The sequence below is a fragment of the Tursiops truncatus genome, chromosome 18, assembly GCF_011762595.2.
Source record: "Tursiops truncatus isolate mTurTru1 chromosome 18, mTurTru1.mat.Y, whole genome shotgun sequence".
NCBI lineage: Eukaryota > Metazoa > Chordata > Mammalia > Artiodactyla > Delphinidae > Tursiops > Tursiops truncatus.
In genome coordinates, this window is record NC_047051.1 from 8417231 (window position 1) to 8443212 (window position 25982).

A 25982-nucleotide genomic window follows, 5' to 3' on the forward strand; every position below is an offset into this window, starting at 1 on the left:
GCCTCGTTCTCATAGCATAATGTTCTCAAGGCTTATCCACGTAGCATGTGTCAGTACTTCGTTCCTTTTTATGGCTGAATAGTATTCCATTATATGGGTATACGACAGTTCGTTTATTCATTCATCCATTGATGAACATTTGGGCTGTTTCCCCCTTTTGGCAATTGTGAATAGTGCTTCTGTTAACATGGGTGTACTTCTCTTTGGTTGAGTCCCTGTTTTCAGTTCTTTGGGGTATATACCAAGAATGGCATTGTGGGGTCATTTGGTAAGTCTACATTTAACTTTCTGAGGAACTCCTAAACTTTTCTACAGTAGCTGAACCATTTTGCATTCTCGCCAGCAGTGTATAAGATTTTTAAAACTTTTTTGACCAAGACGCACAATGAAAAATATATTTTACATTGCAACCCAGCATTCACATGTGTGTATGTGTTTATATAACATATGTATATATCATACATATTTATATATCATATATATATGAAAACAAGTTTTATGAAATAGTGCTCACCCTTACTACTACATGATACACTCCTATGTGTCGTTCCTATTCTATTTTAATAGAAAAATAGACTGGTTTTGATCCACCAAATTAGTTCCATAACTCAAAGCAAAATGAAATCTTAGCTGTTAAGATCAGAGTACTATTCTAAATGTAAGTAGTAACATATCTCCTTTCCATTTGGATAGTCAAAGAATTTAGGCTATCATTCATCAGTTTAGCAATGCACAAGTTTGGCAGGGGGAGCTTATTTACCTTATGAAAATGACATTTTATATAGTATATTCTCAAACATGGACAATTTAGATCATATACAAATATAAGTTGTACTGCATGTAGTTGACAGTGTGAGGATTGTAATTAGATGTTATTCTATAGTCAAGCAATGAATTTTTGGGTGGGTATCGTACCTATGGTTTCTAGGGAAAGTCCTGTGATACATGTTATTTTCATGTATTGAATGGTTCAGTTCTTTATATATCACTTGAGTATTTCATAGTAGAGTAAGATACTGCAGCATGCCATGGGATGACAGAAAGAGCAAGTGGTAATAGAAGAGAAAGAAATAGAATCAAGAGAATTGGAAGAGGGACTTCCCTGGCAGTCCAGTGGTTAAGACTCCGTGCTTCCAATGCAAGGGGCATGGGTTCCATCCCTGGTGGGGGAACTAAGATCCCACATGCTGTGTGGTGTGACCAAAAAAGTATTAGGGAAAAAAAAAAGAATTGGGAGAAAAGCATTAGAAGCTTCTCACATCTGCAGTGATAATTTATGACCATCTTTGAGAACCTGCAACTGTGAGCTTTCCTGGAAGGCGAGGTGTTTGGGAGCAGTAGAGACTAGGGGTTGGAGGAAATTCTTTTAGAAAGAATGAAGGACTGATGCAAACAGGTCCACTCCTTGGGCAGATGGGGAAAAAATTACATTTTACTTCTCATTAACATCTAACTGAAATTTTGTATTTTCTTCATTTATGAACATAGGCAAGAAACCTAGTATTGGCAGTACCTATGACTTCACTACTAATTGAAATCAGAGATAAATTTCATCCCGTTACAGTTACTTTAGGTAGATTTCAATCTTGTTTATGTTCATTATTTCATTTAAAAATTATAACTATTAGGCTTGTCCCTAGATTATGTTTAGTGCATTGTTAAATGCATACATACAATACCATAATTTAAAATAAATTGATTTTTTAAATCTGGTTTTTAAAATAATTTGATAACTGTATTTCAGAATAACTGGTTCCCCCTCCTCAGACACTGCTGGTGGGAATGTAAATTGATACAGCCACTGTGGAAAACAGTATGGAAGTTCCTTAAAAAACTTAAAATAAAGCTACCATATGATCAATCAATTCCACTCCTGGGTATATATTTAGAAAAAATGGAAACACTAATTCAAAATAACTGGTTCCCTTATAATCCCACGTCTTTGGTCTCATTCACGTAAACACATTCTGGAAAGAAAGGGGTTCATGCCCTAAAATAGTTAAGGATCCCCTAGAGCTGTCCTCCCAGTAAGAGCCAGTGGCCGCATGCAGCTCCTGAGCACGTGGACTATCGTGGCTGGTCCAAACTGAAACGCGCTGTAAAATACACAACACATTTCAAATATTTAGTGCAAAAAAAATTCCACTAATTTATATTTATTGCATGTTGAAATGGTAATATTGGGGGTATATTGGGTTAAATAAACTATTAAATTGAATCTAACCTGTTTATTTTTAGTTATTATAAATGTAGGTACTAGAAAATTTTAAATTGCATATGTGGACATCACTGGCCTAGTGTCAGACCTGAGCTCCAGTCCTGGGTTGACCACATAACCAGCAATTATCTTCATTGTTGTTATTATCATTATTCCACCATGTCCTAGCTGTCAGATCCCCGTCAATTGCCATTTCCTCATCTCTAAGGGTAGATAGAGAGCGGAGGAAGAGTACTGCTATGTTCATTCCAGATTGAGCCTTCTTCCTAATACATTTCTTACTCTCAGAAATGCCCTGCCACCGTATCTTACCCAGAAGTCCAGCAGAAGCCCCACAGCCATATCCCTTTTCCTTATTCTTCTGCTACTTGTTGTCTTAATGAACAAAAAAATTTAATTATATACATGAGAGGGATATACAAAGGTGAGGGTATAAGAATTCATAGACAAAGTGAACTTTTTTTAATTTAAAGAATAAGAGAAAAAGAGAAATTCCAAGGGATATTCCCCTGGAGAAGTAAAGAAGATGGAAATAAGTTTTGAGGTCGGGTGGAGTCCTGGGCAGACTACAGATGCCACTCACTCGTCCTGTATTTATCCAGAGAGACTCAAGTGGCATTTGGGTAAGACCCAAGCAAACCACCAGCAGATTCCTGGAGTTTGGAAATGGCCGCTCGAATAGCGGGACGACCCTGGTGTGTTTCCTAAGCTAAAAGCCCAGCAGGCTACGCTCAATAGCTGGGACGGTGACGGTGTGTTTCTTTAAGAGGAAAGGGCTGAGGAGGGACATCCCACCCTTTTGTTTGTCTGATCCTTAAACTGATGGAGCCCTGAGCATCTTAACACTAGTGCTCTGGGAATCCAAAGCCCTTTCATCTACAGAATCTCCTCTGAGATCGTGAAATAACTTTCTGTAGACAGCAGATAGTAGCGTATCGCGTGCATCTTATGGGTGAGAAGGGAATAGCTCAAGCACAGAAGTGGATCACTGTGGCCAGTACCTGGTGGGAGAGGGGCTGACTGTGAGCTTGGGTTTCTCTATAGCTAACACCACGAGGGTCAGAAGCATGACCTTCCACCTCTGTTTCCCTAGGCTTCGTAGAGTGACCTCACCCACCCCAACCGTCTGCAGAGAACGTTGTCCTCCCTTCTGGCTCCTAAGCATTTGGAACTGCTCTCCCCACCAGCCTGTTAAGTTGCTCCCTTCCATCATTCAGCCGGTTTCTAACAGCCACACCCTCCTACACAAAGCACTGCCTGTCTGGTCGAAGCAGGGTGGTGATTTCCCCACCCTTTCTGAAAACATGCCTTGCAAAAGATTTTCTCTGTCCTCCAAAATATACTTGCCCCTTCACAGTTACATTTTCCACTACATTTGAACTGTGCCTGTTGGAAGAAGCATACGATGTAGGTGTTTCTCTGATTCACTGTTGCTGGGCTCAGACCACAGTCTTCTAAAGTTAGGAATCAGAGGGTCCGAACCACACGACCCCAAGAACAGATGGTCACTTTGAAGATTCTGAAGGTTTAGTCAGTGATGCTCAGTGAGGCAGACACTTGTTTTTAAAGCATTATTTCTGAACAAAGGGATATTCAATATGGCTTTAATTCCTTGGCTCAACTATTCTTAATCTCAGTGGTGATGATCTGGCTTCAGCTATGGCTTATCCCTGGTTTACAGGATGCTTCCAGTTGTATAGTTCCTATACAATTGTATAGGTGTATAGTTCCTAGTTTTCCTCTAACCTGAATAAAGCGCTTTGACGTTGGCTCATTAATTTCCCAGTAGGCAACTCCATTATTTTCATATCAATTTATCTCTTTCTAATTTCAAATTATTTTTTGGTCCTGTGTCAACTTCTCCTACTAGCCAGGCAGTGTGTGCTTTATATTGGATATCTTCAATACTAGCTTTATCAGAACATAATTGAGAAGGTGAATCTGTTGCCTAAAAGTTCAAATAATAAATGCCAAAGACTTACATAAAATAATTGATTGCCCTGTGTTCTGCTTTCATCATGCCATGGTTCCTCCCAATAGTATGGAGAATCAAAGGCTGGCCTGCCCAAGAGATGAGGCAGATTGGTGATAAGAAGCGGCATCCCTCAGTAGAAAAGTAACTTGTCCAGGGTCATAGTATCAAGGTCAAAATTAGCACAATAATTTCCTGATTCCCAGTCCTTCAACTTCTGTTCATAGGTAACTATAAACATGTGATCATACCTAGAAGAAGGAAAAAACTTTTAGTGTTTGTAAAATTTAACTAGTAAGTATATAAAAAACTAACCAAAACTTCTAATTTTGTCCAGTTTCATTCATTGTCCAGTTGATCTGACCCTTATGACTTAAACTCTCATTTATTTTTATGCATGAAATTAGGACCATTAGTGGGAATATTAGCTCTAGCCCTAAAAAGTACTTAATTTTTATCACTAAATAATGGAAATAGCCTACCACATCTCAAAAATTTTAATGTAACTATGAAAATGCTCCTTTTGGGCTTGTTAAATTCTCATTCCTATGGAGAAGAACCAGCATTTTCTTAGTTATTTAAATAGCAAATAGTGTTTGGGGAAGAGTGATGATTAAGAGAAATAGAATTGTTTTTTACTTTAAGTATTATCTGTGCATTTTTGGTAAATAATATGCAAAGCAAATGCCATTTTTTACTTCAGAAAGGACTTAATATTTTATAATCATATATTGTTAGCTATTGTAGCTAGTTATATTGGAGCTGTTTGTATCTCAGTGTAAATAATTTTTCAGGTTGCTGGTAGTATATGAAAATAGGGTAGGAAACTAGTACCTTTGTGATAAAGGTAAGTGGAGGAAACCTTTCCACATTTTCTCTTTACATGCACGTCTGTCAGAACAGTATTAAATACTACGTGTGCCTTGCATTTACTCTGCAGAAATTGAGGTCAAATCTTTATACGTGCAAAATATATATGAACCACAGCATCTCCTGGGTTGAGCTCTAGGTTATTAATATCCAAACATGCAGGCCCTACCTTGAGCGGTTAATGGGAAGAATAAATTAGGTAAATATTGAGCTGATACTAAGCCAACCAGAACCTGCTAACTTTACCCTGGGCACCGGAAGTTAGAAGCACTAAAATATTAAATAATACTCTTTTCTTTTTGTACATGCACGTTTAGGTTTTTATCTTTGCGAACTTCAGCCTTCCCCTGGTAGCCAGCAGGGGTGGGTGGCTGGACCGGAAGGGCCCTCTGTGATGAGCAGGTTCCCTCTCTCCCCCTTTCCCTAATCTGGTCCTGGAGTGAAGGGGGCATTTTGCACTGGGTATTCTGGGTTCATTGCTAGCTATAGATCTGCTGCTTAACAGTTATCCTATTCCTGTGCGTTCATTTAATTCTTATAAAAGAACCTGTGAGATAAGCGCTATTTTTCAGACAAGGAAACTGAGACCATGGGGTGTTCAAGACTCTGGTCTCCTATATTGCTCCCCTTCTAATTAATATCCCTTGAATATTTGCTCTCAAAGTCTCCATTCATTTATCTGGAGCAGTGTCGAGGGAGAAGCCCAGTTTTCAGTTTGCCAGTTAGGAAGGTGCTGGGGTGGAGACCTGAGTTAAGGGACACTTTAGTCCCAATTCCTTGTCCTGGTGTCTCGGTGCCAGTTGTAGAAAGGCACCCCACAGGTGCCCAGCAGACCTACCCCTCTGTTCAGCTTTGTCTGTACAGGTCCTCTAGTTACAGCGCATTTACATCAAGGGCTCAGTAAATGTCCATCCTTCTACCTGACTCTGAACTTGTGAAACACCCTGGGTGACACGAGCTCATGAGGAAAGGAGGCCTGCCCTGTGAGAGCAGCAAGGGGACGAACTTCAGGCTTGTCCTCTCCTCCTGCTTCAATCTTTAAGGGCTTCCCATTGCCCTAGACCAACGTTCAGTTCCTTTGTCATGGCCAGGAGAGATGAGTGGGGAAGAAAACTGGGTTCTGCTGCTGTTTCTTAATGAAAACAATTTTGGGAGACATGATTTTCCTTGTTTATGTCTGAATCTGTGCAGCAACAAGCTGTGCTTTAATGAAGTTCTGTCACATTCAAAAAATTTAAATGTCTTTCAATTCATTTCAAAGAATTATTTGTACTGGATAGTAATGGAGTAAATGTTTTCCAAACTTGCGGAATCTATTTTTGTGAAGATTTGTATATGTGGGTTGGATTTTTTTAAGGGGATGATGATTGCATTCCGTGTTTACGAAATGAACGTTGCGTGGCATCACTTCCTATTTTTTTCTCTAATTTCTTAGCATAGGATAGATCAGCCCAAATTATGCATAGACCAGAATAGCAGCTTGTAATTTATGTCAATCATTTGTTCTTTAGGTTATCTCTAAAGGGCCTCTTATTCTACTGCTTAAAGAAAAACAAAACCCTTTCTCCACAATTGTCTCCATTGATCTCAGCTGCTGTCTTTCGAACTCAATCCAGGCGATGCTTAATTTGACTTGGGACTGTTCTTATTAAGAAACAATCTATACTAGTAGGGATATAATATATTTAGTGCTGTTTTGGAATTTGAAAGTCCAGATCAAAAATTGATACAGGAATTTTTCTTACCTTAAGCAATTTTCCTTTGTTTCCTCAGGATGCTGGTAAAACATTTCTCCTCTGCCTCACACATTCTGTGCATGAATGTACATGTCACTCTGTGACAATAATTACATGTGTGTAGCCACGTGCAGCCACGTCCTGCGGGGAGAGGGGGCGGATTCTAGTCCTGACCCAATCAACTCACTCAGATGCTTTAAAATCATTAGATAATGGCTCTCCACGTTGGCAAGCATCCAGATAGTTTGCCTCGCTTTGTTTTCACATTTGTTTTTAATACCACACATTTTGGTCTCCCAAAAATTTGTCCAAAATGCTAAGAAAGGGAACATTGAATATGAATTAGAGCACAAACTGATTGCACTTCTGTTGCACGTTTTTGTCACAGGCAACAGCCAGCACTAGGCACGCATGACAAGTCTGTTCATTCACTGACTCACTCAATGTCTGTATTTTGCAGGAGGTCTTACCATGTGCTAGGAGGTGGAGGGGATACACAACAGAGTGACACACAGCTCTTCTGGGGGGACATGGGACAGATGGTTATAATAGGAATCCAGGTGGGATGTGGGTAAATGCCGTGGATTGCAAGATACAATCCATGTGCCCTTCACCACCCTCATCTCACTGCCATTCAGCAACCTGGGACCTGGGTGACCACTTGGCCTCTGCCTTCCTGAAACACTCTTGTTTTCTTAGCTCCTGCTGCACCACCCAGGCTATCCCCAGCCCATTAGGTATCTTGATCACAAACAGGCACCCCTTCCTGTGGGTTGAGTAGTGGGTAGATGCAGTCGCACACCAGCGTGGACACAGCCCATCACCACCCACTGACAGCTTGGAGAGTGGAGTTGGGACTAGATGTCCACCCTTAATCGCCCCACTCCCACCCCAGGTCAGGCGTCCCTTATACAGAACACAACCTGTGGGATGAATCAAATTAATGTGAAAAATCATGGCATTCTTCTCTGGGTTCCTTTTAGGTAGGGCTACAGCCCCCCAGGGGACATTCCTCCTGCAGACTAAAGGCAGATGGGAAGGCGGTGTGTAGTCCTGGAAAGCCAGGCCTGCGGCACTCCTTTTAGTGATAACAAGGTTTTTAGCACCTCTTCCTGGACTTTCGCTAGAGAGGTTGGTAAGCATGATTCTGGCCTTGCTTGTGGTTAAAGTAAATAAATAAAATTTAGCATAAATGACTCAGGTTCTAAAATTTGCTGGACCTTAATTTTACCAGCCATGTGACTTTGACCTTTGGTCTTATTTTATGTCTCTTTAAACCTCCATTTTCTCATCTGTAGAATGGGGCTATTCATAGTACTTCATAGGGTTGGGGTAAGAATGGGCACCTTTAAATATGATACAGTAGGGATTTTTCAGGACAATATTACTTTTCAACAAATGTAGATGGTGTCATTAATTGTTATCAGTGTCTCAGGTCACTTTCCGACTCCCACCCACCCCTACCTTGATACCATTTCCTGAGGCCTCCCACTTTTTCTGTATTACTGCTACTTTTCTCTCAGCCTCCAACATCTCTGCCTAATTCCTTGCCTAAAGATTCATGTTCTCCTAAGATTCTTAAGGAAGGGTCCCTCTTTTTTACAGATATGAAAGCTGAAATAGTTTTAGTTCATCTTAAATGACAGCTGAAGTCTCATAACAAGCCAGGGACGAATTCAGATTTTATTTTGTATTTTAAATACCTCCGTCCAGGTGCCCATTCTGACTACATTTTTCATAAGCCTCCCCCACACACCTAGAGAGAGAGGAAACCAAAGGGTAAATATGTCTTATCCCAGCTTGCAGCAGGTGTCATGCTATTTGGTTTGCAGGGCTTTCAGCAAAACAAAAGGCCTTTTCTGTCCTTTTACAATATATGCTCTCTTTAAAGGTACTCGAATGAGAAAAAAAAAAAAGCCTACACTGGACAAGATTTCGGCTTCTAACAGACAGAAACTGGGCTCTTAGTTGCTGATTCACTCTTCACAGGGAAAACTAAATGCCATTAAACACATTCTTTTCTAAATAGCATTTAAAATTTTATGAGAGCGTCCTTTTGAAATAACATATATGAGTGACATTCTCAGCAAATTAATATGTTTATAGTAGGATTGAAAACTTTTAAAAGCCAGTTAAGATCTCTTTTATAAAATCAACAGAGAAAAATCTCTGCTTGAGTAACAGTATATAATAGCATGTTTGGTTATTGAGCTGTTTTAAATGTCTCCACCTTGCAGTCCCTATAGTTACCATTGGTGTTCAAAGGTGATAGAGCTTAAATGGTACAAAAATGTATTTAACCTAAATTTAAAAGTTCTAGAGTCCCTAAGGGTTCATAATAAATATCAAGATAGCTAAAATTTAATTAAGCATTTACTGTATGCAAGACAGTATGCTGAACCCTTTCATTCATAATGTCATTTAATCTTTCCAACAACTCAATGAGGGCAGTACCACTGTGGATCCCCATTTTGCAGATGAGCAAACTAAGGCTTAACAAGGTTAATAGCTTACCCTAGGTCTCAAAGCTAGGAAATTCTGATGCGTTTTGAGAGGCTTTGTGCTCATGAACTCCAAGGCACCCTGCAGCCTCCCTGTTCATTCATTGCCAACCACAGCGAGGGAGGCACCAGAAAGGTGGGCGTGGATATTTTGGTTTTCAGATGTAACAGCCATTTTGGTAAATCCTTTGGGTCCTGTTTCACCTGGAATCCATATATTCAAAGTACAGGTGATAGAACTCAATTAGCTCATGAAACAGAAGTCAATCTCAGGAGACTTCATGAGGAGAAAGTGCTGTGAGTGGAGTTGGAAATCTTGGTGGTGGAGTGCTTACGTTTTGTATGAGGAGTTTGAAAAGCTCATTGTATTGATAGTGTCTTAGGGCATTTCAGGACAGTCCTAAAAGTTCTCTTTAGTGTTGAATTTTTAAAAATTCTTAGTCTTAGAAAAAGTGTACTCTTTCCCTACTATTTCTCAAATGAACTGTTAGTCTGGAAAGTCCTATTTGTGTGTTGATTTTGAGTGGGGGAGGGGTGCTCACTTTTTTGGTGAAACAATTATTAATATAGTTTATTAACGCCTTTGGAAAATGTTAGTCGTGAGCGTACTGGGGAGGGGGAAGGATGCACGGTTGATGAGATGCTTAGTCAAATCCCACCTACTCCAACGTAGCCTGTCAAGATTAAAGTTCTCTTGTTTAATCGCCTAGTCCAGCTAAATAATAACGTGAAACAAAGCTAACAAATCAGGACGCCTGATATCAAGATTTCATGGAGTAAAAAGCCATTGTGCGGCAAGGAATATAACGCTTTGCTTCTTATCTTTTGATAACAAATAAAAATAAGCTTTCCTGGGCTCGGTGGCTCCTAGAAAAGACAGGCTTGAAGATCCATTGTGGAGCCTGGCATTCGGTAAACAAGCCTAAGCAGTTCGTACCGTCCCCTTCGGACGCACACGTTGGGGCGGGGGAGCGGGTGCCCCTCAAAATGACAGCATTTCTGGGAGGGCGCAGCACGAAGTGCAGCTTCCACTGTGCCCGTGAAAGGAGGGGAGGAAAAAGCCCAGGCCGATATCCTGTTATCAAGCTTTCCTGCGGCAGCGGGGCGAACGGAGGGGGCTTTTCAGAAAACGTCGCTGCAAACCAGATCCAGGGGTGCCACTTGGCTTCCAGCGGCGACGCGGTCGTGTGGATTTCGGGGGGCAGACGCCGGGGGAGCCGCAGCGATGCAGCCGCGGGCGGCTCACCGGCGGCCGTGCTGAAGCCGGGAGGTCCCTCCCGCGGCTGAGTCGGGGCTGAGGAGTGGCTCAGGTTGAGCCCGGGGGGCGGAGGCTGCCCTCCCAGCCCATCCCTCAGCCCTGCGGCGGCCCGGAGGAGCCCTGGGGGCCGGAGCCTGTCTGCGCCGAGTCCGGCAGGCCGGCCGAGAGACCCTCCCTCCCGGGGCAGTTGGGGACTTCCTCGGTCCCGTACCTGCCGGGCCGAACCTGTGGGCGGCGGGCAGCGGGCGTGGCTGGTTATAGCAGCTCAGAAATGAAAGCAGTGGCCGCCGCCGCCTCTCAGGGCTCGGGATCAGCCCCCAGCAAATAAGGAGCCAGTTCTGGACCCGAAGGAGGAGGAGCGGCCGAGCATCTCTCTCTCCGGCGCCTCCGTGTCCTTTAAATGAGGACTTGCTGCCGGCGCCAGAGGTAGATCTGCAGAGCCGCCCTCCCGGCTGCTGACCCCGCTTACATCACTAACCTGTGACAAGCGCATCTCCACGCCCGGTACCTGCTCCCCCGGCGGCTCCCGGTCCAGTCCGAGGAGCAGCCTCTTTGTATGCCGCCGACATGGCCAGCCAGCAGGACTCCGGCTTCTTTGAGATCAGTATCAAATATTTACTGAAATCCTGGAGTAATAGTGAGTAATAGAAAATAACCGTTTGTTTGTTTTTGTTTGCTGGGTGTTGCCTAAGGTCCGAGAAATGAAATCTCAACTGGACGCATAGGCTTGTGAGCCGAGGAAGTTTTTTTTGGTTTTTTTTGCTTCCATCTGCTATGAAAATCAAAATGTCAGAGACTGAACTAGCTTTCCTGAAGTGCAAAGGCTGCGGTGGAATTACAGTAGCTTTGGTTTGATTAAATTTTCAAGTGAGATGGCCCTTCAGACCCTGGCCAGCGCAGGATGGGGCATTCCAGGCTGCATCTGCCTTGGTGTTTGTTTAATGTGTTCAGGTTTTATCGAAATATTTTGTGAAGTGTGGTTTAATCAAAGGGGTGTGGCAGGGTTTCAGAGTACTTCATAATTGTTTTATTAGGGTATTGTCTAAAGAAAAAAAAGTACTTAATAGTCCAAAGCCTGACTCATCTTTTTTTTTTGACTATAGAGGCATTTGCAGGTTTATTTGATCTCTCCCTGTCCATGTGGGTGATGTTCAGAATGCTGTTACAGTATTTGACTTTTTGAAAAATCCTGACGTTTGTTATAGTGCCAATAAGGTGCTTTTCTGAAACATAAACATAAAATCATTTATTAGGATATCAGAATGTTATGGCTTCTGAAGTTCCATTTCTGACCTACTTAAAGGTTTTTGCAGTCAGATATTTCCAAAAGACAACCTCTAAGGCATCATGGATCCGGAATCAAATTAAAATGAGGCCTTCAGGTGATCAGTGATGCCTTGTATTTTCTGAACAGTTTAAAAACAAAGTCTTCTTTATTTCACCAACCAGCCTTTGTACTTGTTTTGGATAAAAGACCGGCTGGTGTTACAGATCCCTAATTGTTTAAAATTTTTAAAAATTTTCCAAGAAAAAAATTTATGTTGTATTCCGTGCATACTAATTAACCTACCTGTGCTCAAAGAGCTGGAGATTAATTATCTCCTACACAAATGACCTGTGGCCAAGATTGTTCTTATGTAAACAAAAGCGGGGAGGAGGACCTGTGCCATAATTGCTTTGAGAAAAGAGCCAGAGTACCTTCAGCCTGAAGGTACTCAGGGACATTCATCTCTAAATGATATCCATAGAAACCTTCTTTTCCAGATCATTTTGCACCACTGTATACACTATGGGGCTTGTCTGAAGCTGTTTTTCTACAAGTGGGAAGCCATTTGGGAGTAATCCTGTCACCCTAACACAGCATTCCTTTGTTATAGTCATAATTCATTTATCTTGGATTCATTACTTGTGTAATACTTCACACTCAAAGGGTGAATTTTCTTTGTCTTTTTATCCTTTGATTAATGAAAAGAATTTGACATACAAGGTTCTTTATGGAACAGTTTTCCAATATCTGGAGAGACTGTTTGACATCAGTGTGTGGTTTTGAATCATTATTTTGAGTACTTTAAGGCCAGATTATTTTCTTCCATCAATTTCTGTCATTGCCTCATTAGATAGAAAATTACGTTGTGACAAATCCTGAGGCCAATGGGATTTCTTTTAAAATCTTTCTCCCCTTTTGTCTATTTTCAAATTACTCTAGACAAAGTCTATATTCTCTCCACCCTTCCTAAACTCTCCATCCCCCTCCCCGCCCCCCTTCACATCAGGAGATGGTTCAAAATGACTGTTCATTTCTACTTTGAGAGTATCTGGGACACAATTTTGAATTCTTTCAATTCATTCAGCAAATATTTATTCCACACCTACTACATGCCAGGCTGTGGAGCTACAAAGGTGACTAAGACACAGCACCTGCCCTCTATCTTAATTTCTTTATCGCAGAAGAGTGAACTTGGTGATTCTCTAACATGCCTTTGGGGGTCAGAATGTTTTTCAGTCCTTTCTTAAAAGAGGAACAGGAAATACACCTTATGCTTAGGCTTCCTTAAGCTTGTTGCAACACTAGCATAGCTCTCAGTTTTACATATTTTCAGTGGCAAAAAAGAGAAAGGAATTTGTCTGTGTGGAAGACAAAGTAAAAAACAGAAGCCTTCGGATGCTCAGCCTACTCAGGGCACCGGGGCTGAGAGGATGCACCGTGGGGTCGGCAGCTCGTGGGCCCAGCATCACAAGTTTGAGAGGTGAGGAAGCCCCACTCTGCCACATACCGAATGGAGAATCAGGCCTCTAATTATGTAGTGGTGCTTATTGATAAAAGTACAACAATTAGAAAGCAATAAAACAAACTCTATAACCATGGCTGACTGCTTTGCAAGGTGGTAGTAAGAGGAAAGATGATTCTGTGAGTATTTCCAGGTTAAGATTTCCATCTTTTTTTTTAAATGGCACATTGTAATTATGTATATATTTGTCTCCTCTGAAGAATTAACAAGTCAATTATATCAGTCATTGCCTGGTGAGATATATTAGCTTTTCACTCACTGTTCTTTTTTTTTTTTTTTTTGCGGTACGCGGGCCTCTCACTGTTGTGGCCTCTCCCGTTGTGGAGCACAGGCTCCGAACGCGCAGGCTCAGCGGCCATGGCTCACGGGCCCAGCCGCTCCGCGGCATGTGGGATCTTCCTGGACCGGGGCACGCACCCGCGTCCCCTGCATCGGCAGGCGGACTCTCAACCACTGCGCCACCAGGGAAGCCCTCACTGTTCATTTTGACACTCCCTTCTTCCCTGGCCTGCCCTGTCAAGGCTGCCCTTTCATTTTAATGGAGTTGGAAATTCATATGGTCTTGATGTCTGGAAATAAAATGTCCTTTGTTGACTTCACTGCTTTCCTTATCTGCTTGGACACTTGTCCTGTTGCTTCTTCCCCACTCTTACCCAGGCCTTCCCCAGCCGGTCAGTGATTCTCACAGCTGCACCGTCTTGATGTTCATGGCTGTGGCCACCATGGGCCCTCTTCAGTTTAACCTGGAATGTTGCAGAGGTCTCCTCATGGTTCACCTGACATAGAGCAGCCTGGAGAGGCTTCTGCCAGCTTTTCAAAGACTATATCACAGCCTCCTCTGCCCCCGAGTGTCAGGGACCACCATACAGGACCCTCTTTGAATTCCTTGTTCGTATTCTCTCATGTTGTTTATCTGTTCCAGCCATAGTTAATCTGCTCCCCTCTCTGCATTTCACTAACTTGCTCTCCAGTCCATGCCCGTACACATGTCAGCCCCCTAACCTGGCACGCCCTCACCTAGAACACACAAGCTGCAGAGCCAAACAGGCCTGGTTCAGATCTCTGATTCCTGCATTTGTGAGGCCTTGGAAAATCAATTAACTACCCTCTGCCTCAATTTTCTCATATGTAAAATGGAGGCAACAATAATGGATACCTCACAGGAGTAAATGAGGCATTAAGATGTCAAGTACTTAGCACAATATCTGGCGCATTGTGAATCTCAATAAATTTTAAAATAATATTAATGTATTCCACTGCTTCCCTTTATTCTAAACCCACTTAAAACCAAACTTAGACCATTTTTCACCTTAGCATTGACAGCCTCTCTGGAGTATTCCCTGAATAGTCAACATTCACTACAGTCCCTGCTTTGGGCCCTTCTTTTTTCTAGATTTACTTTTTATCTTTACCCCTTTTTCCACCTCAGCTTCTAGTGGACTGTGCCTACCTTCCCTAAGTACATACCTTCCAGCAGCGTGGGAGATGGCCTGGGAGTATTCTCGGTGGCAGAAAGTCACCTTGACCTTTCAGGTTTACTACAGAAAATGTTTAGAGCAGATAGTTCCAAGCTAGTTCACAGGAGAGGAGGGCTTGCTTTGTATTGATGCACAGAGCTGCTGGGTAGGCTCTCCTGCCGATCTGAAACGTCTAACCGGCATTCCTTGGGTTTCTATCCACCCCGTAATAGCCAGTGAACACGGGGCCCAGTGGATGAAGGGGCATTCAGGGTCCATTCAACATCTCCATCTTTCCAGGGCAGGACAGTTTGTATCTTTCCTACAATGCTGACAAACCTTGCTACCCCATAGAGAGAAATCTTTGAATGCCTGTTAACGCTTCCAGGGAATGAGAATTCCATTGACAAACTGCTCTGGGGAACTGAACAAGCCCCTGGCCTTGTTTTGGAAGGGACTGCTGTACATTATAAAATGACTCATGGTGCTATAGAAAAACTTGCTTTATTGGAAGAATTGGGTGTGGCATTTTTCAGATATGTTGTAGTGAGATAGATCATGGTGGTAAGGACAGTATTTCTGTCCAACATAGAAATGCTGGTTAGTATATGGTAAGCTCTGGGGACGAAGAGAAACCACGTTCAAGTAAGAATTGAAAACATGTCCGATTCACTGCAGAACAGTACGCATTGATCCCTATTTATGTCACCAGGATACTGCAAAGATGCTATGAGAAAGCCTTAAGAAAAATCTCAAGATGTTAGTTCAGTTAGTTTTGTAGAGTTGGTTTAAAGAAGTAGAAAACTAAAGACGTTAACCAAGTTGCCTTAAGTCCAGCAGAGCAGTACAGCTCAAGTTGGAAATTCATATGGTCTTGATGTCTGGAAATAAAATGTGCAAGCACACCCACCTCATTCTTCTAACAGTGGGGAGCGCCCAGCACTGTCCCAGGCACTTAGAGGAGAGTTACTCCCGTGTTCCTGTAGCCACGGTCACCTCTGCCAAAGTTGTGAGCAACGGAACCCCAGGTCAATACCCGCTCTTTCTAAGTAGAAAAAGTTGATGTATCCTGGGTTTATGATGGAGGAAAATTTGAGGTTTGTGTTTGCTTTTGTTTTTTGGTTTTTTTTTTTTTGGTTTGGCTTTTTTTTTTTTTTTTGGTTGAAATACATGAACAATCCTAGAATCTAGAATAGCAGTAGCTGCCACAGTGCCTGAGGGCCCACCCTGTGTCAAATGTTATGCTTGGTAAATTATACGTAGGGCAAACCACATCACTATTTGTCCAAACTGAGGCACCTTTAAGAGTGAAAGTTAATAATTATGCTGGGACACTAGGCATAAACGGGGACTGCCCTGGGCAAAGGAGGCCATATGACCACTCTGTTTATTATCTTTACTCTTTCCAGTAACCCTGCAAGGTTACGTATTATCTACATCTTACAGATGAAAATGAGAAAAATGAAAAAGAGTTGAATAAGTGGTTTGCTCAAAGCCAGGATGGTAGTAGGTGCCATGAGCCCCTCCCCCAATCCAGCTGATAATCTCATTTTTAAAAATCACCCAGAGAATGAGCAAAGGATCGAGAACACTTTGGGGAATTTAGTGCTTTGCGGGTACGTACCTTCTTGCTGGCTGATGACACTCCCAGTTCTTCGCCTCCTCCTTCCCTGTCTACCTCTGAAACTGCCCCCTGCCCCACCATCTCTCTCAAGACGCAGTGCTGGAGAATACCATCCCCTTAGCACAGACCTGTTTGAAAGACCTAAGTATTAACAGCTCTTCACTCTCATTATTAAATATACGCAGCCAGTTCTGTGCCCTGTGGTCATTTGATTTCACTCTCTCACACACACACACACACACACACACACACACACACACAGGATTATAGTAAAAAGGTACGTTTCTTCTGGTAGAATATTTTATGTTGATTGCCCCCATTTTTAAAAATACATGTAAATACTTAAACAGCTCGAATAAATAAGAATATATTAATGGTCTTCTTTTAGAATTGTCCTTTGCTTATCTTGTTGGGGTTTCTCTGCTCTGTTGTGTTCTTTTTGGGAAACAGTAGCAAACCCCTAATTATCTTCAGCAGTGAGAACAGGGAGACTATTTCCAGGGATGATGGAAATCTGTCTATAATTCGGGTATCTCATTTTACCTGATAGCTCTGGTTTCCGCCACCATAAAACCCCCCACGAGACTGGCCACACAAAATGATTCAATTTCAACTTCTTTGCCTACTTTTGCCTGCTGCTTGCAGAAGTTGCCAACAAGAACTGAAATAGTCAGAAAGGCAAACGGCAGTAGGCAAGGAGGAGAAATGACCTGGATATTTTTACAATGTGGGAACAGCCCAGGATATTTGAGAAAGTTGCCAGTATTGAGATGTTTCAACTGATATAACATGCAAATATGCCCTTTATTTAAAAGACATCTGTTTCAAAACAGTGTAATGCCCGTGACTCACTAGTTCACTTTTGGGTACAGTTCAAGGAATTGAATGGATTCCATGTGTCCTGATCATCTTATTAGTTACATCTATATTTTTGAGCCCGGTGAGATATTCAGAATGTGCTGGGCTCAGAAGTAAGTTTGGGCTGATGAGAAATGGCATTTTCCTTGTGTTGGAGGTGTTCTATAGATTGACAGCCCTGAATGTAAGCCTTTTGTGCAGGTTCTTTGTTAGTACTAAGCCTTAAATTTATTTAGTGCCTTGTAGTTTGCTCAGCGCCTTCAGACACCACATTACCTCATTTGATGAATGAGATGCATTGATTCTGAATAAACTAGCTTCTTAAATCTTCCTGGTTTGGAATGAAGAGGCTTAATTCTCCCAAAGCTCAGCTTCTGTGGTATGAGATACCCATACGGCATCACATAGGTATATTTTGTGAGATTTCAGATCAAATGAACAAATAATGATCTTAGTACGTGGTCTTGACCTTTGAATGGGACTTTCTAAGTGCAGTATACCTGGGCATTTATCACATAAGATATACGGAGGTGAGTCCATCCAAAAAAACATATGTATTAAAAATTCCCGAATTTATTTGTACCCTAGCATTTCTTAGTCCTCTTTTTTAAAACACTTAAACATTTCTACTTTTTCGCAATATGGTGCCTTTTGGGAATCACCCACTATTTGCAGATGACCCCAGTGCAGAAGGTTTAGCAGACACCGACTTCCTGGAGAGGGGCATTGATGGATAAGATAGTACACAGCTTTATCTCTTTTTTTTCTTACTAATCTCTCTCATTTGATAGATCCCATTCATCATATTCATTTCAGTGTTATTCCATTGTAGAGCTGTTGGCTATATGAATAAAAGAATGCTCTTTCTTTGAGTTGAAATGTATCTCCCAATTTTGGAGGAGCAGTGGGAATAGCCTTTTCCATTAGAACATCTTTGCTTACTTTTCAATGCTGCCTTATACTCAAAAACTTACTACCTTACCATCAGCTTTTCTTGGTTATTCCTCATAATGTCTTGCTGCTTGACAGTGTCAAAGACGCAAGGCAAACGCTATGCATTACTTCTTTCTTGAGCACCTTCTGTGTCCTAGACACTCTGCTTTGAGAGCTTCATAGCTGAATCAGACCTGGATCCCACCTTCTTCCTTCCTTATTAGAGTCAGAATTCAGGACTATTAGTGCAGAAGCTCCCAGGACTAGGAGAGGATCCAGTGATATTTCAGAGACACTGTGTGCCCCGGAGAATTTTATTTGGGAGGATGTGTTTGATAGATTCTGTTGACTTTAACAGTCTGGATTTGTACTTGCACTGCCTCAGAGAACTATTGGAAGCCTGGTGTTTGCAGGCAGAGTCCTGTGAGGACATTTTCCAGTCTTCCTCCTAGCAGGGTGGCTGAAGGAGAAAAGGAGATGTAAATTATTTACTCAGGAACACTTGACCAGATGTCAGTATTTGGGAGAGCAAGGGTTTCAGATAGGCATTCTTTACCTTAGAAAAATGTGAAGAAGAGTTACGATGTTTATCAGAATTTTGGCGTGGGACTCGTTTAAAGCCATTAGACTTCATTTGGAGTGGGCCCCTCACTCTTCGGCATATTTGGGGGATTAGAGAGAAGGAATGTGTATGTATGTGTATATGTGAATTATATATTCTGTACGTTGTTTAATGATCATATATCTCACCTATGTTCTTACAAACACTTCTTTTTACAGAACATACAAGCACAAGCATTTAAGTGTTAGTCATCCAAAACTCCAGATGCTAAGTAGTGAAAGTTTATATTCTGCCAGCATACCAGGCTCTGTAATGAGTCTGATTTTGGTTTAATTCCTTTCTACTGTTTAGTCATTTGATGAGCTGCAGATGGAAATTTAAGCCAAAGCCATAATATTCCAGCCAGTACTTTTTATGCTACTGTAAGGACTTGTTGTCATGTCAATTTAAGGGAGTTGAAATCTTTTCCAAGAAGACATTCAGATCTACATTAAGGGCTTTTATCAACTCTAATTTGATATACAACTCTAACTGCCTCTGCTGTTCTCAATCAATTGCAAAGTGCAAAGTAGTTTAGCAGTGGAAGACAGCTTTGAAATTTCTAGTATTTCTCGGCTAATGCCACAAGCATAACATTATGGAAATATACAATTAAATCTCCATTAAATTTTTTTGTCCTCAGCTTAAGAAACACTAGGTTGGCTTCTTTGAGTCTGGATTTAAACAGGTAAATATATATTTTGGCAGCCATGAAAAGGAGAGGGTATTAGATTAACTAGGGCAATACTTTAGTAAAATTCCATTTGAATGTTATATTTATGTGGGAAGGGTTCAAATCAGTAAGATGATTTATTATGTAACCGTCAAATCAATAAAATATTCAATTGTGCAAATACAAGATTAGGTTTTCCTTCCCTGTTTTTCTGTTAATTTTCTGTGTGTGACCTTGATCGTCTCCTTCCCTTACTTCCTTGTGTGAAGGGAGCAAAGCTGACACTGTCTCTAGCTGTTTTGTATGAAGGGTTTTGAATGCCTCCACTGAAAAAAGAGGTTTATGTAAACGTCGTAATAATTGTCGGTTATTCCTCCTGTCCCATTAAAGCCAGACCAAAGGAGGGTGAGCTGTACATTCTTGGACTTGACTGATACGTAGAGATCAGTCTCTGACTTTCTAAGCTTGGTCAGTTTCTTGGACTAGCTCGCTCTTCAGTATTCCGAATAAGAAAAAGTTGTCAGCCTATCGGGTTCTTTCTATTGTTATTTTTACAGCGAAGTGACTGTGTGTCTAACTCAGTGAATTTGAACAGGGTTGTCTCCAATCTGAAGTGTGGCATTCTTGATCCAGAGCTGGGCATTTCTTTCTGCACCGTAAGATATGGTGTTTATGGAGACTGCTGGCATTCTGGAGGTTTTATAACATAGGATTGTACAGCCAGAGGATACGCTCCTAGGTTTTGGTAGATATCGTGTTTCAGTTAAGCTATGTTGAAATAAAGTAGTTCGTAAGGATGCAAGATGCTATTAAAAAATTTGTCTGAGGGCTTCCCTGGTGGTGCAGTGGTTGAGAGTCCGCCTGCCGATGCAGGGGACACGGGTTCGTGCCCCGGTCCGGGAAGATCCCACATGCCGCGGAGCGGCTGGGCCCGTGAGCCATGGCCTCTGAGCCTGCGCGTCCGGAGCCTGTGCTCCGCAGCGGGAGAGGCCACAACAGTGAGAGGCCCGCGTACCGCAAAACAAACAAACAAACAAAAAAAAACACACACAAAAAAAACTGTCTGCAACATCGTTTGGTTTATCATACTGTTCACCTTTACTTAATGCCTGCAGCTAGGTAGAAAGCTCTGTGAGAGCTTTAAAGAATTGTAAAACTAGAAAAGTTGCTCTAGATAAGCATACTGCTTATGACTTTAGCAAATTATAAGCAGCTAGTTTAAAGTTTGCAGGTTGGAGCACCAATGAGAAGATAAATTGCAGTTTTTCTTAGAAAAAAACCCCCCTGCTTTTCAACTTTTAGTTTTTGAAAACCACATTTTTAACAAATCTCCACTAAAAATGAGGCCTAGCGGTTGAATGACAACATGGACTTAGCCTTAGTATCACTTGTACTATTTCAGTGCCCCAGAATTAATCTTTTACTTTTCCTTTTTTTAAATTGAAGTATAGTTGATGTACAATATTATATGTTGCAGGTGTATAATGTAGCAATTCACAGTTTTTAAAGGCTACACTCCATTTGTAGTTTTTATAAAGAATTGGCTATATTCTCTGGGTTATACAATATATCCTTGTAGCTTTTTTTATGCCTAATAGTTTGTACCTCTTCATCCCCTACCTCTATATTGATCTTCTGTTTTTCTAATGAGAATCGTAGCTTCCTTGGGGAGTTTACAGAGAAGCCCACCCCCTGTTGGGCCACACTGGGTGTTTGGTCTCCCTTCCCTCATGATTTGATAGTGGCCCTGAGGCCTGTCCTCATCTTTTCTTCTAAGACAACCTGTGCTCTTTTCTGTTTTACTTGACTGAATACAATTGCAAGCAAATAGGAAAATGAGACATTTTAGCCTTCTCATTTTGCATTCCATTTACTAAACAAACCCCCAGTCCTTATTCATTATGGGAAAGTTAATCCTAGTTTATGCCAACTGAGGTATCAGTTTTGAAGGTGTTTTAAAACGTGGCCCATTTTCAACTGAAAAAAACTATTTTTTTAGCTAACAATTTAAATGCTTGAACTTTAAGAAAGGTCACAATTATGAATGAGAATGAAGATTCTATCACAGTTTAAATAGCCAAAAATCTGTTTTCCCTTAGCTTCTTTTCTTTCTCTTGTTAACTGTTCTATTTGCCATTTCAGTGATTAGTACCATTTTCTTAGGGCAAAGAAGTTGAAATTCAAATTATGATCATTGTAATTAGTCAACTGCTTTACTTATTTAAGAAAAAAGGAAAAAATATATATATAAATTGGAAACTACTGTGTAGGATTCTGAAGATCAGTGACTTTCATTTCTAAATCCTAAATCCTTCTTGTCACAACTCAAAATACCATAATGCCATAATGGTATGATTAATACATAGAACGAACTTTGCCATCTAGTAATTTGAAATGTGTCATTTTAGGATGCTTTCGCTATACGTAATAGATAACTTTATAATGGCTGAAAGAATAAAGGCTTAATTAGCTTGCCTAACCACAGCCTGGATGGAGCTGGGAGGTTCTGAATGGCTTTAGAAGCTGGAGGACCCAGACCATTCAATCTTTAGACTTGTCACTGCATGATTACAAAATGGCCACCTTAGTTCCAAATATCTTTGCTTCACTTAAGAGGAAGGAATGAGGCCCAGTTTAGGTCTGTCTTCTGGCAGGAAGGAGAAGATTTTGCTGGAAACCCCAGCAAACTTCCTCTTGCATTCCTCTGACTGGAATCGGGTCACATGCCAATTACTGGCAAAGCTGAATGGAATTACCATCTTGGCTTCGACAAATCGTTATGCATACCCTGCCCTGGGGTGGGTCCACCTTCTGTTGGACAAGACTTCTACCTGCTACCTGAACAGAATACTCTTTTACCAAGAGAAAAGGGTAGCAACCAATAACAACCCCCATAAAATATAAACTGTACAATGCTAGATGACTATTAATCACCACCTGTTGTTATATAACATCTCATTAAATGCAATAATAGTAGCTGGTATTTATAAGCCCTCATGACGTATGAGTGCTGATTTAAATGCTTAACCTGCATCATTTCCTCAAATCTTCACCATGACCCAACTTGGCCTATACCATTTGTAAGTGACAGAGCCGGGAATCAAACCTAGACTCTAGGATAAACACTAAATTATGCTACCTCTCATCATTATTTGTAATATAAAGATATTGATTAGCAGTAGGTGAAATTGATGAACTTCAGGTAGGAGCAGAAGTATATTGACATGTAATTCCTACTAAGTTACCTCAGTGGTATTTGTCAAGAAGCAGTGGCAAAGAGTTCGAGAGCACTCAAAATAAAAATTCTCTCTTTGCCTCCAGTTTCAGAAAGAGGAGAATTTTCTGACGTTTTCTTTCTTATGCCCATTCAATAAGAACTTGAGTCTGCTTTTTTTTTTTTAAAGCAAATTGTAAGGAAGAATATTACTAGATCAGAAACTTGAGCCCTTGAAGATTGTACCCAGTTCTCAGCTGAAAGAGAAAAAAAACAAAGGAATGTAATAGGTTTATTAAAATCTGTTGTTAGATTAAAATGAACAAATGCAGTATTAATTTGAGGGCCATCCGACAGTAGTAGATGAAATACCCTTAATCTTGTCATTGCCCGAGAATGACAAAATGTTTTCCTCTTTTCAGATATTTCCACTTAGGTAGAAATGTCAGTATTTTCCAATGAGGTTTAGATTTCAATCTCATTGTTCAGATTCAGCTACTAATTTGAAAAGGCCTCAGCCTGACTCACTTTACCTATCCACGGCCCCCATAAGCTAATCTTGCAATGGTCCAATAAGAAGAATTGGCTGTGTTTCAGCCAGTGTGCTAAGCACTATCTCATTTAAACTTAAATCAAATCCTACTGAGGCAAATCTCATCTCATAAATGAAGAAACCTAAAGCAAATAACTAAATAAATAATACACACATAGAGACTTGCCCAAGGGAAGTGTGTGAATAAGTACTGGCACCTGGATTCGATTTGCTTCTGGCTCTGGAGCCTCTATTCCTGTTGGCAGCCCAGCAGGAGTCATGCCCAGCCCCCTTCTCCTGTGATGATTTCCCACCAGAATGTTTGAAAGAGGCAGGTCCTCGCTTGTCCAGCCCTCAGTGCAAGCTTGCAACTGTGATTCAGTTGCTGGGGGAACTTCTGGAATGCATGTTTCTTCCTGAAAATAGGAAAAATTCATTCTTTGACACTCTGATTGACCTGTTGCATCCAGCCTTTGAACACAATCTGTGTAGACAGCAGAAAAAAAACCCCAACAAAACCCTACTAAAGTCTAATACCCAGAGATGACTTTAAGCTGGACATGGATCAAGTTCCTGCTCTTACGGAGAGGATTGTCTAGTGAAGGAGACCTACATAAATCAGTAATTCCAATCAAATATGACCAGGAACCAACCCCATGAAAGATGAAATGCATCTCTGAGTAAGAGAGACTATAGTTTTGTTTTTTTTGTTTTTTTGCGATACGCGGGCCTCTCACTGTTGTGGCCTCTCCCGCTGCGGAGCACAGGCTCCGGACGCGCAGGCTCAGCGGCCACGGCTCACGGGCCCAGCCGCTCCGCGGCATGTGGGATCTTCCCGGACCGGGTCACGAACCTGTGTCCCCTGTATCAGCAGTTGGACTCTCAACCACTGCGCCACCAGGGAAGCCCCTTAGTGACTATAGTTTGTACGTAAACATCGCTCGCTGACCCCGAAGGCCGGCTTTTCTCTGTTATTTCCCTGCTTTGCTGATGCTCATCTCCAAAGCTGGATCTTTTCTCAGCAGCCCGGTGAAGCTATGACTTCATTTCTCTCCTTCAGGTCCCTAATTGTGCTCATTGTCCTCATCACAGATGCTGCAGTTTCTCTCTTGGTCAGGCCCAGGCAAGAAACTGAGTCCTTTTCAACCCTTCTTTGTCGTTTCGTTCAAAACATGGCTGAAACTTCTTGTGCTTCCCTTTCCGCATCTGGATCTCTGTCACCATCACCTCTGCCACAGCCTTGTTCCAGGTCTTCATCACCTCCCATCTGGAGCACCAAAACTCTTCCTCTCCAGACGTTCTGCTGCCACCACCTGGCCGCCTTTCCAGGACGCTCTGGTCCTTGCCACATCCTTGAGTGAGGACCTCCACCTTTGTTCTTTTAACTGTGTGCTGGCACTGAGGGTGAGGTTTCCACAGGCAGGGTTGGCGCGATGTCTATGGTAGCAAGCACCCCGAATAACTAAAGTGTCATTATGAGCTCAAAGTCATCATCTGAATTCATTGTCTTGACCATGTATATCCAAAGCGTTTGTTTTGGTAGGTTTAAGAGTTCTGTAGAATGCAGAAATGGACTCCATCTCTGACCCACGCTCTGTAATCACAGTCATGGCCCAGGGGTGGGATGGAGGGCTATTGTAATGCTGGGACTGCACTTTAAGGTAAAAGGAGTAACACCTACTACCCTGCATTTCCATGCTGCTGAGATTTGAAGAGTCTGGATTTGACGGGCATGACGCAGAAATTAAGGAAAAGCTGGCCTAAAGTTAAGTAAAAGACCACGATCTAAGTGTCATTATCTGCTAATAAAATAAATGAACTCAGGCAGAGGATCTAACTACTCATGGAGTGTCCACACTCCAATGATGGAAGGCCCACTCAACAATTCTCAAGTGTCCCTTATACACGAAATAACAGTCATCAAACTGGCCCAATGAGCTCATTAAATATCATATTGTTCTGCCAGATAAGGCCCTTGTTTTAGGGATTGACTCAGAGACTGTCACTTCTTGGGCCAGGAGAATGAAAGTACTCTTCAGGCTCTGGGAAAAAGATAAAGAGAAGTTGTAGATACTGTTCCTAGGCCATCCGTCCCATCTCAGTCTGTCTGATTGGACTGTGTGTTATACTGAAAGATGTCTACTTGGCTCATGTATTCAGCAGCGTTTCCATGAAGTTTCTGCTATAGACCCACACAATGGAGAGGAGGTTAGAACGTTCTTTCTGGACAGGGTTCTACTAACGGCAAAGAACAACCCAGGCTTGATGGTGCTGGGCTGGCAAAGTCATGTGTGCTCAGAGCTTGAGTCCAAGCTTCCATCTCCTTCCTTGTAAGTGGAAAGTAAGCCACATCCAGAAGAGCCAGCCAGGAGTGTCATCCCGTTTTATTTGCTTGTATTTTTCTCTTGCTGAAAACAGAAGTGAATCACACTCTTCACGGAGCCCTGCTGCTGAAGGAAATGATGCAATGCTGGTCACGTGGCACAAAGGAACAAGGCCCATTATGCAAACCTAGTTCTTCATTGTGTTCTGGTGTAAGGAGAGGTTCAACCTCCGTGCAGGGAGGCAACATAGAACTGGAATTCTTAAACGTGGATCCTTTTCCTACACGGAGGAACCATGTTTTACTTCATTTTTGTCTCTTTTTTATTCTTCTGCCTTTTCCCATTGGATTCATTAATTTTGATTGATACAAAGTATGGAAACAATTGATTTAAGCTTGTTTGATTTACTTTTTCTGTATGAT

The 25982-nt window shown here is 41.7% G+C and overlaps 1 protein-coding gene across 4 annotated transcripts in view; it reads left to right on the forward strand.

Moving 5' to 3' along the window:
* FRY (FRY microtubule binding protein) overlaps positions 1 to 25982 on the forward strand; it is a 424933-nt gene that overhangs the window by 163020 nt on the left and 235931 nt on the right. The window contains exon 1 of one of the 4 annotated variants that reach the window (XM_019936772.3): positions 10793 to 11192. The exons of the other annotated variants lie outside the window; for them this stretch is intronic. Within the exon in view, the coding sequence (XP_019792331.1) occupies positions 11123 to 11192 (70 nt within the window). The 5' untranslated portion in view covers positions 10793 to 11122. Of the gene's footprint in view, positions 1 to 10792; positions 11193 to 25982 lie in introns of those variants that run through there. 4 annotated transcript variants of the gene reach the window in all.